A 16,078-nucleotide genomic window follows, 5' to 3' on the forward strand; every position below is an offset into this window, starting at 1 on the left:
GGAGATTATTTCTCCAGAAGATTTCTACATCAAAGGAAACTAGGTGAATGTAATATGGCCTATTTGCTTTGGGACTAATGTTTCCTTCATGCTTTCATGTGATGCTTGTGTGTATTTCAGGGGGACCCAGATGTGAAGGAGGAGTGTGGGCCCAGAGGAATGAATGTGAGGGCAGCAGATTATGGCCGGGGCAGATTGTAGTCTATTGAAACAAATGGACAAAAAATGTTAAGAAAAACGTATATATCGTGATATATAGCCTACCGTTACCATCCGTGTTACTGATTTATACCGCGATGACGTAAATTTGAGTACATAGGCCTACTGCCCAGCCCAATGTTTAACACATCTCTGTTCCAGTCTTCATCTTCCAGTGAGGTAGGAGAGAAGGGTGTAAACTGCCCAGTTATCGGGCAATCATCTGGTAAATAGGACGATAAACCCTTTTGTTTCAGAACCATCCAGTCTCTTGACCCTTTACTTGCAAATGTAAGTGCGTCCATAGTCTTCAACAATGGATAGAGATCAGTAGGCTTTGGACAACTGATCCTCAAATTCAAATCACATTTATTTGTATAGCCCTTTTCACAAGCAATGTCATGAGGGCTTCACATAGGCCCATATACTTCCCCTCAACCAACTAAAAACCTCAAGGAAGACAAAAAAAAAAAAAAAATGAAAGAAAGAAAGAAAGAAAGAAACGTTGGGAGGAGCAGTTAGTGCTCCCCTCCTCTAAAGACAGTTGGTGAGAGGTGTAGACCACAGGCTGTTACGTCCCTCGTCCTGTTGCATGTGTGATGCGAACATGATAATAATAAAATTAATAAAAAGGTATAATTATTCCCTGTATTGCTTGTTGTGGTTCTTGTTCTTCTGCTTTATTTTCCATATGCACTCTCTGCGAACCAATCTGGTGTATTTTTGCATGATGTACAGTGAATGAAATATAATGTTATGTCCTCGGACAGGTATTTCCAAAGCATAGCCAAGAAAGTCTTCAATATGTCATTTTTTGGAAATAAATAGCAGTGTGGATCCTACTATGAGCTCTGAAACTGTTAGCATGTCTAAAAGTTTTACCACAGAGGTCACATCTGTAGGGCTTCTCTCCAGTGTGGATCCTGCTATGAATTGTGAAACTGCCAGCCTGGCTAAAGGTTTTACCTCAGAGGTCACAGCTGTAGGGCTTCTCTCCTGTGTGGATTCTGCGGTGAGCTGTGTAACTGCTAGCACGGCTAAAGGTTTTACCACAGAGGTCACAGCTGTATGGCTTCTCTCCTGTGTGGATTCTGCGGTGGGCTGTGTAACTGCTAGCACGGCTAAAGGTTTTACCACAGAGGTCACAGCTGTATGGCTTCTCTCCTGTGTGGATTCTGCGGTGAGCTGTGTAACTGCTAGCACGGCTAAAGGTTTTACCACAGAGGTCACAGCTGTAGGGCTTCTCTCCAGTGTGGATCCTGCAGTGAGCTGTGAAATTGCTTTTATTGCCAAAGGTTTTACCACAGAGGTCACAGCTGTAGGGCTTCTCTCCTGTGTGGATCCTGCAGTGAGCTGTGAAATTGCTTTTATTGCCAAAGGTTTTACCACAGAGGTCACAGCTGTAGGGCTTCTCTCCTGTGTGGATTCTGCGGTGAGCTGTCAAATCCCCAGTCTGTCTAAAGCTTTTACCACAGAGGTCACAGCTGTAGGGCTTCTCTCCAGTGTGGATCCTGCTATGAATTGTAAAACTGCCAGCCTGGCTAAAGGCTTTACCACAGAGGTCACAGCTGTAGGGCTTCTCTCCTGTGTGGATCCTGCAGTGAGCTGTGAAATTGCTTTTCTTGCCAAAGGTTTCACCACAGAGGTCACAGCTGTATGGCTTCTCTCCTGTGTGGATTCTGCGGTGAGCTGTCAAATTCCCAGCCTGGCTAAAGGTTTTACCACAGAGGTCACAGCTGTAGGGATTCTCTCCAGTGTGGATCCTGCTATGAGCTCTGAAATTGTCAGCCTGGCCAAAGGTTTTACCACAGAGGTCACAGCTGTAGGGCTTCTCTCCAGAGTGGATCCTGCTATGAATTGTGAAACTGCCAGCCTGGCTAAAGGTTTTACCACAGAGGTCACAGCTCTCTGGTAAATAGGACGATAAACCCTTTTGTTTCAGAACCATCCAGTCTCTTGACCCTTTACTTGCAAATGTAAGTGCGTCCATAGTCTTCAACAATGGATAGAGATCAGTAGGCATTGGACAACTGATCATCAAATTCAAATCACATTTATTTGTATAGCCCTTTTCACAAGCAATGTCACGAGGGCTTCACATAGGCCCATATACTTCCCCTCAACCAACCAAAAACCTCAAGGAAGACAAAAAAAAGAAAAAAAAAATGAAAGAAACCTTCGGAGGAGCAGTTAGTGCTCCCCTCCCCTGAAGACAGTTGGTGAGAGGTGTAGACAACAGGCTGTTACGTCCCTCGTCCTGTTGCATGTGTGATGTAAACATCATAATAATAAAATTAATAAAAAGGTATAATTATTCTCTGTATTGCTTGTTGTGGTTCTTGTTCTTCTGCTTTATTTTCCATATGCACTCTCTGCGAACCAATCTGGTGTATTTTTGCATGATGTACAGTGAATGAAATATAATGTTATGTCCTCGGACAGGTATTTCCAAAGCATAGCCAAGAAAGTCTTCAATATGTCATTTGTTGGACATAAATAGCAGTGTGGATCCTACTATGAGCTCTGAAACTGTTAGCATGTCTAAAAGTTTTACCACAGAGGTCACAGCTGTAGGGCTTCTCTCCAGTGTGGATCCTGCTATGAATTGTGAAACTGCCAGCCTGGCTAAAGGTTTTACCACAGAGGTCACAGCTGTAGGGCTTCTCTCCTGTGTGGATTCTGCGGTGAGCTGTGTAACTGCTAGCACGGCTAAAGGTTTTACCACAGAGGTCACAGCTGTATGGCTTCTCTCCTGTGTGGATTCTGCGGTGAGCTGTGTAACTGCTAGCCTGGCTAAAGGTTTTACCACAGAGGTCACAGCTGTATGGCTTCTCTCCAGTGTGGATCCTGCTATGAATTGTGAAACTGCCAGCCTGGCTAAAGGTTTTACCACAGAGGTCACAGCTGTAGGGCTTCTCTCCTGTGTGGATCCTGCAGTGAGCTGTGAAATTGCTTTTCTTGCCAAAGGTTTTACCACAGAGGTCACAGCTGTATGGCTTCTCTCCTGTGTGGATTCTGCGGTGAGCTGTCAAATCCCCAGTCTGTCTAAAGCTTTTACCACAGAGGTCACAGCTGTAGGGCTTCTCTCCAGTGTGGATCCTGCTATGAGCTCTGAAATGGTCAGCCTGGCCAAAGGTTTTACCACAGAGGTCACAGCTGTAGGGCTTCTCTCCAGTGTGGATCCTCATGTGCTTCTTGAGGTTACTGGATGAGGAAAAGCTCTTCCCACATGTATCACAGTGATGTGTCTCCATAACTCAGCTCTCTCTTTGTTCACTTTCTGGTCTCTCTTTATCCTGTATCCAGTTTCTGGAAGCTTGTTTCTCTCTGGTTGATCCTCAGTCTGGTTACTGCTGTTTCTGGTTGAGTCTCTCTCTCTGTAGTCTCTCTGGAGCCTTATGGTGTCTCCCCTGTCTAGTGTCCGCCCATGATCAAGTATGATTGGCCAGTAGGAGATCTGCAGCTTTCACATATAAATGAAATCTTTTGTCTGTCATAATGAGCCACTTTGCATATGTAATGTTGATCATTTGATGAGAGGTGTTTGTTTCTCAGGTTTATTTTCACTGGAGAAATACAAAACACTCTGACAAAACGTATTTGGCATACAACTCCTCTTCATAGTTTTTGGTTTTCTTCAAAAGTATAGGCTATATCATTAGACATGGTAAAAGAGACATGTGTTCGTTTTACAGAAGCCGGGTTTAGCTGTAACTATATCCTGGGTCACATATACTATCACCAGTTAATACTATTTTCCACAGTAGAATCTGCATTTGGAAGCCTGGTCACTATCACTGCTAGTTTGTTTGTGTGACTAGTTAATATGCCTGACTAACACTCTGCTTAATGAAAAAGTTCCCTTTCTTCTTCTTGGGTGGCATACGTACAAAGCACAAAAACAGAGAAACATGTACATGCTGAAGGGCAAAGGGAATTTCAAAAGGTTATATTCTGAACTTAGATATATTATATGTGGACTGTTTCATGTGTAAATAACATACATGTAATTCCCAAGATGAATTGTTTGTATTCACATATCCTGCTGTGTCCCGACAGTGCCCAACATACATTTACAATGATGCATTACAATGATACACGATATTAACCCAAGTATTGGAGATTATTTCTCCAGAAGATTTCTACATCAAAGGAAACCAGGTGAATGTAATATGGCCTATTTGCTTTGGGACTAATGTTTCCTTCATGCTTTCATGTGATGCTTGTGTGTATTTCAGGGGGACCCAGATGTGAAGGAGGAGTGTGGGCCCAGAGTAATGAATGTGAGGGCAGCAGATTATGGCCGGGACAGATTGTAGTCTATTGAAACAAATGGACAACATTTTTTAAGAAAAACATATATATTGTGTTGTATAGCCTACCGTTACCATCAGTGCTACAGATTTATACTGTGATGACCTAAATCTGAGTATATAGGCCTACTTCCCAGCCCTACGTTTAACACATCTCTGTTTCAGTCTTCATCCTCCAGTGAGGTAGGAGAGAAGGGTGTAAACTGCCCGGTTATCGGGCAATCATCTGGTAAATATGACGATAAACCCTTTTGTTTCAGAACCATCCAGTCTCTTGACTCTTTACTTGCAAATGTAAGTGATCAGTAGGCATTGGACAACTGATCATCAAATTCAAATCACATTTATTTGTATAGCCCTTTTTACAAGCAATTTGTCACAGAGGGCTTCACATACGGCCATAGAACTTCCCCTCAACCAACCAAAAACCTCAAGGAAGACAAAAAAAATATAACGAAACAAAAAAAAATGCTGAAACCTTGGGAGCAGCAGTTAGAGCCCCCCTCCCTTATCTAAAGACAGACCTCGTCCTGTTGCATGTGTGAAACTATAAACACGATTATATTAATATCAATAAAAAGGTATAATTAAAAATAGCGAAATACTATTTATAAAGGAACGGATATCGTCCAGTAAGAGGGCCTCTCTCCAAAACCAGACGCCCAACACATACAGGCTGGCTCTTTTGAGTATTTACCAACTAAGATGTTTTGTGAGATTTACAAAAATACTGCCCATCCTCAGATATTTACTCAATAAAGCCATGTCACTGGGTTCTGTCTATGAAGCTGGATGAACGAAGGTAAAGTCATACTCTTCAGAAGGTGAGTCAGGCTTCTTTGTGTGAATGTAAATTCAACATGAAGAATGATAACATGTCTCGATGTCATGTTCTGGTATGCATGTCTCTGAGGCCAACACAAAACACCTTTTTTTGAACATTTTAAATTGCTGCGACGGGACGTGTATGTATCACTGCACTTTTTGAAAACGATGTATTCCACTCGTTATATGGAAGTTTGGTTGCGTGCATTACCACAATCTACCAATAGATGGCAGCAGTAGCCTCTGCTGCACCACGGACTATTTAGTTTAGGGTCTGATGATACATCTCTCAGTCCTATCGTAATGGGTCAGCGATGTAATGTGCGATTATGCAACAGATGCTCATGTAGGCCTACTCACTGACAAATAATTGAGAATGTATTCTTTGCTGGGAATTATATTCATAGGCAACACTCACACACCAATTTATATTGTAAGTCTACATTGTGATCCTCGCAGCCGCCACACCGTTATGTAAATCTGACTTTTGAGGGAAAGGGTCAAAAACTATACCCTCGATAGCGAAATGCTCTGGCAGGAGTATGCTGGCTCACAAAATGTAACTACAATGATTTTAACACAAACAATTTTTTGTCATTCAATGCATTCTGCATTCTGTATCCACAGACTTGTGTCAAGTGTATGTTAAGAGTTTTGTGATTTTAGAACGAACAAATGTGCTAACCCATTGTAATGTTTGTTGTCACCAATTTTGTTGCAACACCTATTGTTTGACGTCTCAGGCAAGGTCAGAGATTGCAAAATTCAAGCGACAAACAACTGCCACGGATGATTTACTTTATTTTCAATTTGACCAAAGACCACAATGTTTTATTCTCCATCATTCAATGTATTTTGCCTAATGAACCTCGCAATTTCATGCAATGGCCTTTTTTGGAGGCAAGTTTGGCCTCACAAAATCATTCACAGTTGGGATACAGAGTTGTGTATCTCAACACTTCAGTTGCAGTTCATGTACTGTCCCAGTAGTTGCAGGCCAGTAGTTCTTCCAGCTGTGCGTCATACAGAAGTTCTATCAGGTGGTGACTGCTGGGACAATTTTACCCCCTTGTTTTTACTATCATATATATGCCATACAGTTTTCAATATGTCATTTGTTGTACATAAATAGTCAATGTGTGTTTTTAGATCTTCTCTTCTGTGTGGGTCCTACTGTGAGTTCTTCATTGACATGCCTGTCTCAGGATTTATCACAGAAGTCACAGCTTCTCTCCAGTGTGGATCCTGCTGTGAACTGTAAAATTGCTAGCCTGGCTAAAGGTTTTAGCCAGACCGTTATGTAAATCTGACTTTTTGAAGTAAAGGGTCAAAAACACAGTGCGAATTATACAATGACAATCGTGGGGTCAACACCAGCAAAACGGGGCGGAAGGGGTGCATAGAAGCTGAACGAAAGTGAGCTGAACGCCCTCCCCGCCATGCTCCGGAGGCGGTTGCCATGGAGACGCAGGGTGCTCAGGCGAGCGTAGGCGAGGGTAGGCGGCGAGGTCGGTGTCGGTCACCGCGGCGATGCAGTTGAGGGAGAGGTTGAGGGCGACGGCGTGGAGAGGGACCTGGGGGATGAGGGTCAAATGTTATTGACAGTCTTACGTCAATAATTTTTAGACAACACAACGACAAAAAGCAACGAGAGGGGCGGAGGTCACCACCGACCCTGCAGGGGCCAGTGGGGGGAGAGGTCCCGGTAGTACGAGCAGGAGAGAGAGAGGGAGCGTGCTCACAAAAGCAAACAACCCGACACCAGCAGCCACTCAAGGCAATGTGGACATGCCTCAAACAAACACACACACACACAGAGCTTTGTAACTATCAGTCTAGAACACATTCCATGTCATGTGATTCCATGGAACGTTTATCTATTAGGTCAGTTTCATCCCTTGTACAAAGGCTTACGCCACTATCATGAGGAAGGAAAAAGCCAGACCACAAGTTTTGGGAGGCATCTTTTATTGAGCTATTCAGCATGCAAGAATATTGATATGCATGATGCCATGTATCAAGTGTTAGGGTGTTAGGTTGATTAAGGATAAGTGTGTGTTTGTGTTTGGATAAGGTCAGATGGGTGGATGGTGGTAAGGATGATGTATGTGCATGTGTGTGGGTGCACAGTAAGGGTCATGGTGGGTTGGGGTGGAGGAAGATGGAGATGATAGTGGTTTGTAATATAGAAGGGTTGACATGATGGTGGTTTGTGATGGAGGGTAGAGATGATGGTTGTTGTGGTGGAGGAGGGTAGAGAGGATGGTGGTTTGTGGTGGAGGAGGGTAGAGAGGATGGTGGTTTGTGGTGGAGGAGGGTAGAGAGGATGGTGGTTTGTGGTGGAGGAGGGTTGTAGGGGGGGAGGAGGCGAGGGTGGTGGATGAAGGTGTTAACATCCCCCTATGCATGCTGGGATTTTCTCCAGAACATCATGCGGCCAAAGCAGCCACCCTTCTTTTTCTTTTTGCCGAAACATTTCTGAAAAACACAAAGTGTCAACACATCTACCCCAGTGCACGAGGGAACATGCAGGGTTTACACTCCAATATGCATTACAGGACATATTAGAAGGCTTGTTTCTATGCTTACTGGACTACCTCAGTTTGGGTCTCCTGAGCCTGGCACCTTGTTTCAGCCTGTTTCTGCAGAGCCTCCTCCAGGTCTGCTGCTGATTGCTCAGCCACTTTCTGCAGAGCCTTCAGTTCTGCTGCTGATTGCTCAGCCTGTTTCTGCAGAGCCTTCAGGTCTGCTGCTGATTGCTCAGCCTGTTTCTGTAGAGACAGCAGCTCCTCAGCTGTGTCTGCAGCCTGTTTCTCTCGAGCCTCCATCTCTGCACATTTACTAATCAGCTCCTTTCTGATGTGACGGGATTCATCCTGAACTTGGTCCAGGGCCTTCTCCAGATCATGGCAGCGCTTGTCCTTCTCCCTCAAGTTGACTTGCAGTCTGGTCATGACACTGGCCATCTTCATCAGATTGGCTTTAAAAGCCTCCAGGTCCTGTTCTGCCTTCTGCGACACTTGGAGGGCCTCCTTCTTGTCACTGGACAGGACGAGGATCTTTCCATCCTTCTCTGCAATTTCTGCCCGAAGGTTCCTCTCCAGCGTGATGAGGTTCGCCCTGGTCATGCTGCATTTAGCTTCAGCCGTCTTTCTGGCAGATTGGGCCGCCCAGATTTCAGCTCTGAGGCTAGAGAGCTCCGTCTGGAACTCTCCCCCAAGCTGAGCTGGTTTGGGGGCCATGTTTCCCACCTCCAGCAGCTTGGCTGTGGCTACAGTGAGGCCCTGCTCGGACAACTTCAAGGCTTCGACCGCCTGGTTCCTCTGAGATGTCAGCTCCTCCCTCTCCTTCTCCCAGGCTCTGAGGTGAGAGGTCAAACCATCCTCCAGATCCTGTCGGGCCCTTTGGAGGTCCACCAAGTTTGCTGTTGAGAGGCTGGCGGTTCTTTCTGCCTCCATCTTGGCGGCGGCGCGGCGGCGCGGGGTGGTCCGAGCCCTAACCAGAGCTTCTTCTGCTCGAACACGAGCTTTCACTTCAGTCAGGAGCTTCTGGTGAAGTTTCTGCATTGTGTTCTTGAAGGTGATCCTCTCCACCTTCATCTTCTCAACCTCCCTGGCCAGATTCCTCTCTCTGGCAGTGGGCTTCTCAGCCTCAGCTGACCTGAGGACGTCTTGATGCTTCTCCTCGGTCATCAGACAGGTCCGTGTGGCCATCTTCTCCCAGCCCCCTGCGGCCTCTTTCAGGACACAGGCGTAGGTCTTCCTCTGAGGTTTGCCCACCGTCTTGGAAGATTGACTTGAAGTCTGCTTGATGTCTCCTTTGGCACCAAGCTCATTTGAAAGGCTTTCCCCAGTGGCCTTTGACAAAATTGAGATCATTAAGTGACTTGCATTGTCACCCTCAACACTCAATATAATACGTGTTAATTTATAATTGTGTGGCGAATAAAGAATAATTGCAATAATAGGTTTTTATGATGACAGTTGGACTCACTCTGGCTTTTTTATCTGCCTCAAGGTCTCTTTCAGGAGGCTTCTTCTGTGAAACAATCAAACTAGAGTTCATTCCACCAACTATCAGGACAGCCATATCAGTTTACTGTTTTAATAATCAGTGTTGAAAGGTTGACCTACCTTGTCTTTTTTTGTCTCAGGATTCATTGTTCCTTTTCTACATTCACAATCAATTGAAAATTAGATATTTCATGAAAGATGCATACAAATAACTGTGCTACTGTGTTGAGAAAATATCGGACGTCAGTGCGCTCATCTAAACATTCTATTCATTATGACGAAGAACAATGGTCTGGATTGGAGGCCAAACTGGAAAGAGCCAGTTTGTAAATCTGCTATGTTTAGACTAAAAGGCCAACATTGTGAAAATGTTTTCAATATCCTAATTATTGTTTGGCTATCCCCCAATAGACGCAAACATGAATTTGGCCATCTTTTGACCGAGGTTTGCGAGGTTCTTGCGTGGGCGCGGCCCCCCTCAAAAATATTCAAAGTTGATTTTATTTGTATTTTTTTAAGTAGCTTACATATTTAATTTTGGATCTAAATCCAACCTTCATATGATGTGTTTATGAGCGCAAATATGATTGTTTTTCAAATATATTCAAAGTATATTTGAAACAAATGTTTTAAAGTAGCTTACATGTTTCATTTTGGATCGAAATGTTACCTTCATATGATGTATTTATGAGAGCAGATATGATTGTTTTTCAATTATATTCAAAGTACATTGTTTTAAAACAAATGTTTTAAATTAGCTAACATGTTTATTTAGGATCGAGGTCTTACCTTCTCATATGATGTGTTCATGGATCTGAATATAAATCGAATGCTTGTCATTTATAAACAGTTAATGCATTTATGACATCTTCAATGTGTCATCATGTTACCATGGTGATTGAACGTTAACACAGTGCGATAGTTGCCTAAAGTCAAATACTACAACGTCATGACAAGCCAGTGGCAGCTTCAGGTCTTTCAAATAGAGGAAGCTAATTTTCGGCCTACATCATATACATTTTCAGTTCACCCCTACGACACTAGCCTACTGTATGAATGAATGAACGAACGATCTAACGAAAAAATATTAAACACGAAGGAAATAATGGCATTAGGTTAAATGAACTGAATGTGATGTAGCCTATAATTGTGTGAATGTATGAGAAAAAATTGGCAAGCAATTTCGCCAAGCAAATACTAAGAAATAGGTTTCAGCAGTTTGTCTTTCTACAGATGCAAAATCCGTTATGGGACTGAGCTTGTATAGCTTCGGCGACTTTTATAGTACAAAATCACTGTCAATCAAAAGGAGATGTCTTGCAACAGACCCTCCAATCATCACGCAGAAGCCCAGCAAGTCCAGGCAAGCCCACCCCTCCATTCACCCCCAGAGACGCTGAGCGTCCAGGGCAGGATATAATCGCAGCATTTAGCCTAATCCAATTACCGTATAGTTTCGAAGCACTGAAAATAACTGTTCAAAGCAGCCCCATTGAAGTCATGGAAGCTGAGCTTCAACAGGGAAATGCACTGTTGCACTACAGGAATGTATGAGAAGGAAATCAGTCAGTCGACCTGCTAATATACGTAGCTGATTCTGAACGAACTCGTCTTCGATATGAACATGTTCTGACGCATTTAAAATGTTAACACTATCGTAAATATTTGACCATTAATATTTTTGAATGTTATGTGAAACTGAGCTTGAATAGCTTCGGTGACTTTTTATAGTACAAAATCACTGTCAATCAAAAGGAGATGCAGTCTTTCGACAGACCCTCCAATCATCACGCAGAAGCCCAGCGTCCAGGCCAGCCCACTCCTCCATTCACCCCCAGAGACGCTGAGCGTCCAGGGCGGGACATAATTGCAGCATTTATCCAATGACCGTATAGTTTCGAGGCACTGAAAAAAAAAACAGCCCTATTGAAGTCCATGGAAGCTGAGCTTCAACAGGGAAATGCACTGTTGCGCTACGGGAGTGTATGATAAGGAAATCAGTCAGTCGACCAGCTAATCAGCTAATGTAGGTGATTCTGAACGAACACGTCTTCGATAAGAACATGTTCTAACGCATTTAAAATGTTAACACAACAGTAAATATTTGACCATGAATTGTTTTAAATGTTAGGGGAAGCTGAGCTTCCCTTGCAGTCTTAAAGAAATCGCCACTTGTGTGTTCCTTTGCAGCGTTTGTGATCTACAACTTCCTCAGCCTGTGTTATGAGTACCTGGGAGGGGAGAGTGCCATCATGGCTGAGATCAGAGGAAAGCCCATTGAGTAGCTAAGTCTCCATTTTATCTCTCTATCTATCTCTCTTTCTCCCGGCTTCTGTCTATATATCTTTTGCACACACATTTACTGTCACTCTCTCTCTCTCTCTGTACCTCTGCTCTCTCGCCTCTTTCCTTTCTCTCCCTCTCTATCCTCTCTTTTTCTCTTTCCTCTCTGCTCCTCTTCCTCTCTCTCTCTTCCCCTCTTGATCTTTCCTCTCTCTGCTTCTCTGTCTCTCTCGCCCTCCCCTGCAGGTCCAGCTGTGTGTACGGCACCTGTTGTCTCTGGGGAAGGACCTACTCCATTGGCTTCCTCCGCTTCTGCAAACAGGTTCGAACCAAACGTCCCAGCTCTCTCGTTTCAGCTGTTTTACCGCCCCTCCGTAAACACAAATATCAGAGAAGGCGGGGGATGGAATTTAGTTGTGTACTTGAACTCTACTTTCCCTATTACACTCCCCTCCCCCCCCCCCCCCTCCTTCCCTCCCTCAGGCCACCCTCCAGTTCTGTGTGGTCAAGCCCCTGATGGCCATGATCACAGTCATCCTGCAGGCCTTTGGGAAGTACAGAGACGGAGACTTCAAGTGAGTGGAGCTGTGCCACTCCCTCTAGTGGTCAACCTCAGACACGACTCAATACGCTTTAGTTAGGAAAGTGTGCTTGTTGAGGAGAAGCAGGGTGATGCGTTTATTTCTATTACGGTACAGTCCAAAAGTCGGAGGCCACATTGAACATTTAATGGGGCAATTGGAGACTGAAAAAGCCAAGCATTCCTTGACATCAACAGAAGCTCTTTGGAACATGTCATATCAAGCTGGGATCATCAGGTTTTTGCACAAACTTGTAGAGGCCAGAGTGCACTCTGTTATTAAAGCAAGGGGGGGGGGGGAGAGATTGTTAAGCTGATATGATCCTTGGTTATGAAAACATTTCTATTACTTTTAGAAACAAACGCAAAATGGATGTATCTTGACAAGTGGTTTCAAACTTTTGGACCTTACTGTTTTTGTCTGTGTGTGTGTGTAAAGATATCAATATATTATTATTATATGTCACCACTGCAAATCAGTTCCTGATTATATAGCTGATAATTGATATTGTCTGCTTCAGAATAATCAGAATAATTTAGCACACTGCCTGAACCAATTTAGAAATAATTAAATGTGGAATGACACATGATTTTTTACAGAACCTGTACCTGATGCTAATGTCCCCCCCCTCCCCTCCCCCCAGTGTGTCAGGTGGTTACCTGTACGTGACCATCATCTACAACGTCTCGGTCAGCCTGTCCCTCTACGCTCTCTTCCTCTTCTACTTCGCCACCCGCGACCTGCTCGTCCCCTACAGCCCCATGCTCAAGTTCTTCATGGTCAAGTCTGTCATCTTCCTCTCCTTCTGGCAGGGTGAGCAACTCTCTCTCTCCATATCTCTTTTTATCACTGCCCACGTGCAATGCAGACAATATGTACACATGCAAACCATGGGTATCAGGGTATGAGCCAAATGCTGACTTTTCTCAACAATTGTTGAGAAAACTCATTGTTTAAGATTCAAAATGTGAATCCTTACATCTCTCTCTGCTTTTGCTCGCTTGCTCCCTCTCCCCGTTCTACCTGCTCTCCCTTCCCTCTGTCCCTCCCCCCCCCCTCTCTCCCCAGGCATGCTCCTGGCCATCCTGGAGAAGTGTGGTGCCATCCCTCAGATCAACTCTGCCGAGGTGTCGGTGGGCGAGGGCACGGTTGCTGCTGGTTACCAGAACTTCATCATCTGCATCGAGATGTTCTTCGCAGCCGTGGCCCTTCGCTACGCCTTCACTTACAAGGTCTACATGGACAAGAGGCTGGACTCCAATGGTGAGGCAGCCACACACACATACACATACATATACACACACATACATACATATACAAACACACTAACATAAAGCCGCGGTTTGTACCCCTATTTTACAGTTTTCTAGTGGTTGTACGGCTTATATTTTGAAGCGGTTTACAGCCCGGGATTAGAACAAAAAAGTGGCTTTGTCCCAAGATCTCTACAGACCGTGCAGCTAATTTAACGCTCAACACTTGAACGGGGGCTTTTCACTTGAAAGAGTAATTATTTACTGTGTCGTCTCAGTTACACTATCAGGCCTTGGTGACCTGCTGAAGTAGGCAAACGGCTAGTAGAACATAACATTTCATAATAATTTCAGTAAATCAAACAGCTGCAAGACCCAGGGAAATGTTATATACAGCTAGCAAACTAACATTAACTTGCATCGCTAGCTAACGACATTGGCTAATTCATCTTCGGTAGGCTATCCTCAGGATTTGCAAGCTAGCTAAATTTATACGATATCTAAAAGAATTTTGGAGACACCGCAATGGATTTTGCCACTAAATAAGTGACTTCACTTTCTTTCTGGACATACTATCCACAACCAAAGTGTGTTACACAATGCAGTAAGATCGCCTATACTCATGCATTGCTTGGTATTATTGTTCCTGTATCAAGTGCGGCATATATTCCAGTGCGGTTTATACTCAGATTTACAAACACAAAGCTCCTATTCTGGTGGGGTGCGGTTTATAGAAAATGCGTCTTATTTTCCTAAATCAATTATCCATGGAATCAAAGAAAGTATTTAATGACATTATTTAATTCATTCAGATCTAGGTGTGTTATTTTAATGTTCCTTTTTTTTGTTGTTGAGCAGTGTGTGTGTATATATATATATATAATCTATACTGACACACGCTCACTCCTCATCAGCAGATAAAAAATGTTACAACGTAGTTAAGGCGGCAGGCGCGTGTTGCTTAGGCGCCCGCCTTAACTGTAAAGTGCTGCGGGAAACCCTGCATTCACTCAAGGGAATTCTAAGATTTGCCGTAGTCATAATCTTGGTGTTCTGGTCTAAATGTTCAATTATTTTATTCAAACGTGTCATTGACTTTTTTTCACTGACCTGTTCTCTCTCTCTTTTCTTCTGCTTCTTATCTTACTTCTCCTCCCCTTTTTCTCTCATCTCCTGTCCCCTTGGAACCTTTTTATGTTAAAACCTTCTCCATCTTTAAAATCAACTGTATACGCTTTGATATTCCCTCTTTTGTTAAACCATGATCCTTATTTCAACCTCCCACCTACCCCATCCCTTTCTCTCATCCCCTCCCTCCCTCCTCTCTCCGCTGCACTAAAAGGCCCGTTTCCTATCTATGGACAGTACGGTAGGTCTATCCCTAGCTGTGTCAGGGCTGGCCCGGCCACAGCTTGTGACATTCTGTGTCTGTGATGCCGGTCATACAGTGTTGTAACTCTCATTCATCTTGAATGTGTGTCGTCTCCTCCAGTGTTAGAAGGTTACATTTGTGTTGCATCAGTGTTTGTTTCATGTAGATGGTGTTCACTGGCAGTGTGCTGTATGTGGCAGTCCTGCACATTCCGTTGATTGTGTTCACTCCATGCACTCACTCTGCTCCTCCTGATATCTTTCTCTCTCTCCCTTATCCATCTTTCATCCTCTCCACGGGCTCTACTCACACCTCTCCCTCCTTCCCTCACTCCCTGTCCTCCCTGCCTCCCTCCCTTGCTCCAACACCCCCCCTTCCTCACCCCTCCCTCCATCACACCCCTCCCTCCATCACACCCCTCTCCCCCACACTCCTCCCCCCCAGGGCGCTGCGCCCCCATGAAGAGCATCTCCAGCAGCCTGAAGGAGACCATGAACCCGGGGGACATGGTCCAGGACGCCATCCATAACTTCTCTCCAGCCTACCAGCAGTACACCCAGCAGTCCACCCTGGAGCAGCGCGGCGGCCCGGCGCTCTCCCGCAGCCACAGCACCCTCAGCACGCGCGGAGACACAGAGAAGACCCTGCTGCTCAGCTCCGACGACGAGTTCTAGAGGGACGCTCGTACACACTCTACCTAAACTCACACACACAGTGGTTGACCCCTGGGGGGTGAATGGAGAAAGAGAGGATTAAATTGTTTTACAGAGAGAGGTGTGTGTGTGTGTGTGTGTGTGTGTGTGTGTGTGTGTGTGTGTGTGTGTGTGTGTGTGTGTGTGTGTGTGTGTGTGTGTGTGTGTGTGTGTGTGTGGCGGGGGTAGGGGTCTAAACTGTGGCAGAACTTAAAGAGTGAGATGTATTGTATCGACTCAACAGTGCTGTTTTTAAATTGTTCTAAATTTGTTCTTTGGCTGTTCCATTTCATTGCATACACGTGTGGCTGTGTACAGTTCATTCAAACACTCATGGAAGGAGTTGATATTTACAGTGGAAGTGATCTGTTACAAAGTAAGGTCACATTTTATTGAAATGAAAACACATACCTCTGCCAATATGGATCTAAAAACCTGAACACACACGTACACTCATGTCCCCTCAAGTTATGCTTAAACACAACTTATGACTTGCTTTGACGTACACACATACACATGCACACATCCACATGAGTGCCATGTTCAGT

General features: G+C 44.4%; 3 protein-coding genes across 4 annotated transcripts in view; 2 read left to right on the forward strand and 1 right to left on the reverse strand.

Annotated features, from left to right (window-relative positions):
* The window catches only part of LOC124479268 (zinc finger protein 658B-like), a 375,953-nt gene that overhangs the window by 163,441 nt on the left and 196,434 nt on the right, over positions 1-16,078 (forward strand). The window lies entirely within an intron of this gene.
* On the forward strand, positions 147-15,622 carry LOC124479328 (transmembrane protein 184B-like). 2 transcript variants are annotated; one of them, XM_047038047.1, is made up of 7 exons: positions 147-165; positions 11,540-11,630; positions 11,879-11,954; positions 12,116-12,207; positions 12,857-13,026; positions 13,282-13,476; positions 15,283-15,622. In XM_047038047.1, exons 2-7 carry the CDS (start codon positions 11,602-11,604, stop codon positions 15,510-15,512), a joined length of 792 nt encoding a protein of 263 aa, XP_046894003.1. In that variant the 5' UTR covers positions 147-165; positions 11,540-11,601; the 3' UTR covers positions 15,513-15,622. The 2 variants fall into 2 exon arrangements, with proteins under 2 accessions (XP_046894003.1, XP_046894002.1); XM_047038046.1 differs by lacking the exon at positions 147-165 and adding an exon at positions 11,281-11,375.
* On the reverse strand, positions 2,670-9,496 carry LOC124479397 (zinc finger protein 260-like). Its single transcript, XM_047038140.1, has 5 exons — positions 9,470-9,496; positions 7,934-9,193; positions 6,795-6,910; positions 6,562-6,581; positions 2,670-3,445 (listed from the first exon to the last, which is right to left on the reverse strand). The coding sequence occupies exons 1-5, from the start codon at positions 9,494-9,496 to the stop codon at positions 2,670-2,672; spliced, it is 2,199 nt and encodes a 732-aa protein (XP_046894096.1).

Source organism: Hypomesus transpacificus, chromosome 17 (assembly GCF_021917145.1).
Source record: "Hypomesus transpacificus isolate Combined female chromosome 17, fHypTra1, whole genome shotgun sequence".
Lineage (NCBI taxonomy): Eukaryota > Metazoa > Chordata > Actinopteri > Osmeriformes > Osmeridae > Hypomesus > Hypomesus transpacificus.

What these genes read in the sequence shown, in the direction of transcription:
- LOC124479397 (XM_047038140.1), bottom strand. Translation starts at nt 9,496, where the DNA reads ATGAATCCTGAGACAAAAAAAGACAAG. An exon ending in CTCAGGAGACCCAAACTGAG is followed by an intron (nt 6,911 to 7,933) that starts GTAGTCCAGTAA and finishes CTCATCCCCCAG; the next exon opens with GTCCCTCTCCACGCCGTCGC. An exon ending in GATCCACACTGGAGAGAAGC is followed by an intron (nt 3,446 to 6,561) that starts TGTGACTTCTGT and finishes GAGTTATGGAGA; the next exon opens with CACATCACTGTGATACATGT.
- LOC124479328 (XM_047038047.1), top strand. Translation starts at nt 11,602, where the DNA reads ATGGCTGAGATCAGAGGAAAGCCCATTGA. An exon ending in CTTCCTCTCCTTCTGGCAGG is followed by an intron (nt 13,027 to 13,281) that starts GTGAGCAACTCT and finishes CTCTCTCCCCAG; the next exon opens with GCATGCTCCTGGCCATCCTG. An exon ending in CAAGAGGCTGGACTCCAATG is followed by an intron (nt 13,477 to 15,282) that starts GTGAGGCAGCCA and finishes CCTCCCCCCCAG; the next exon opens with GGCGCTGCGCCCCCATGAAG.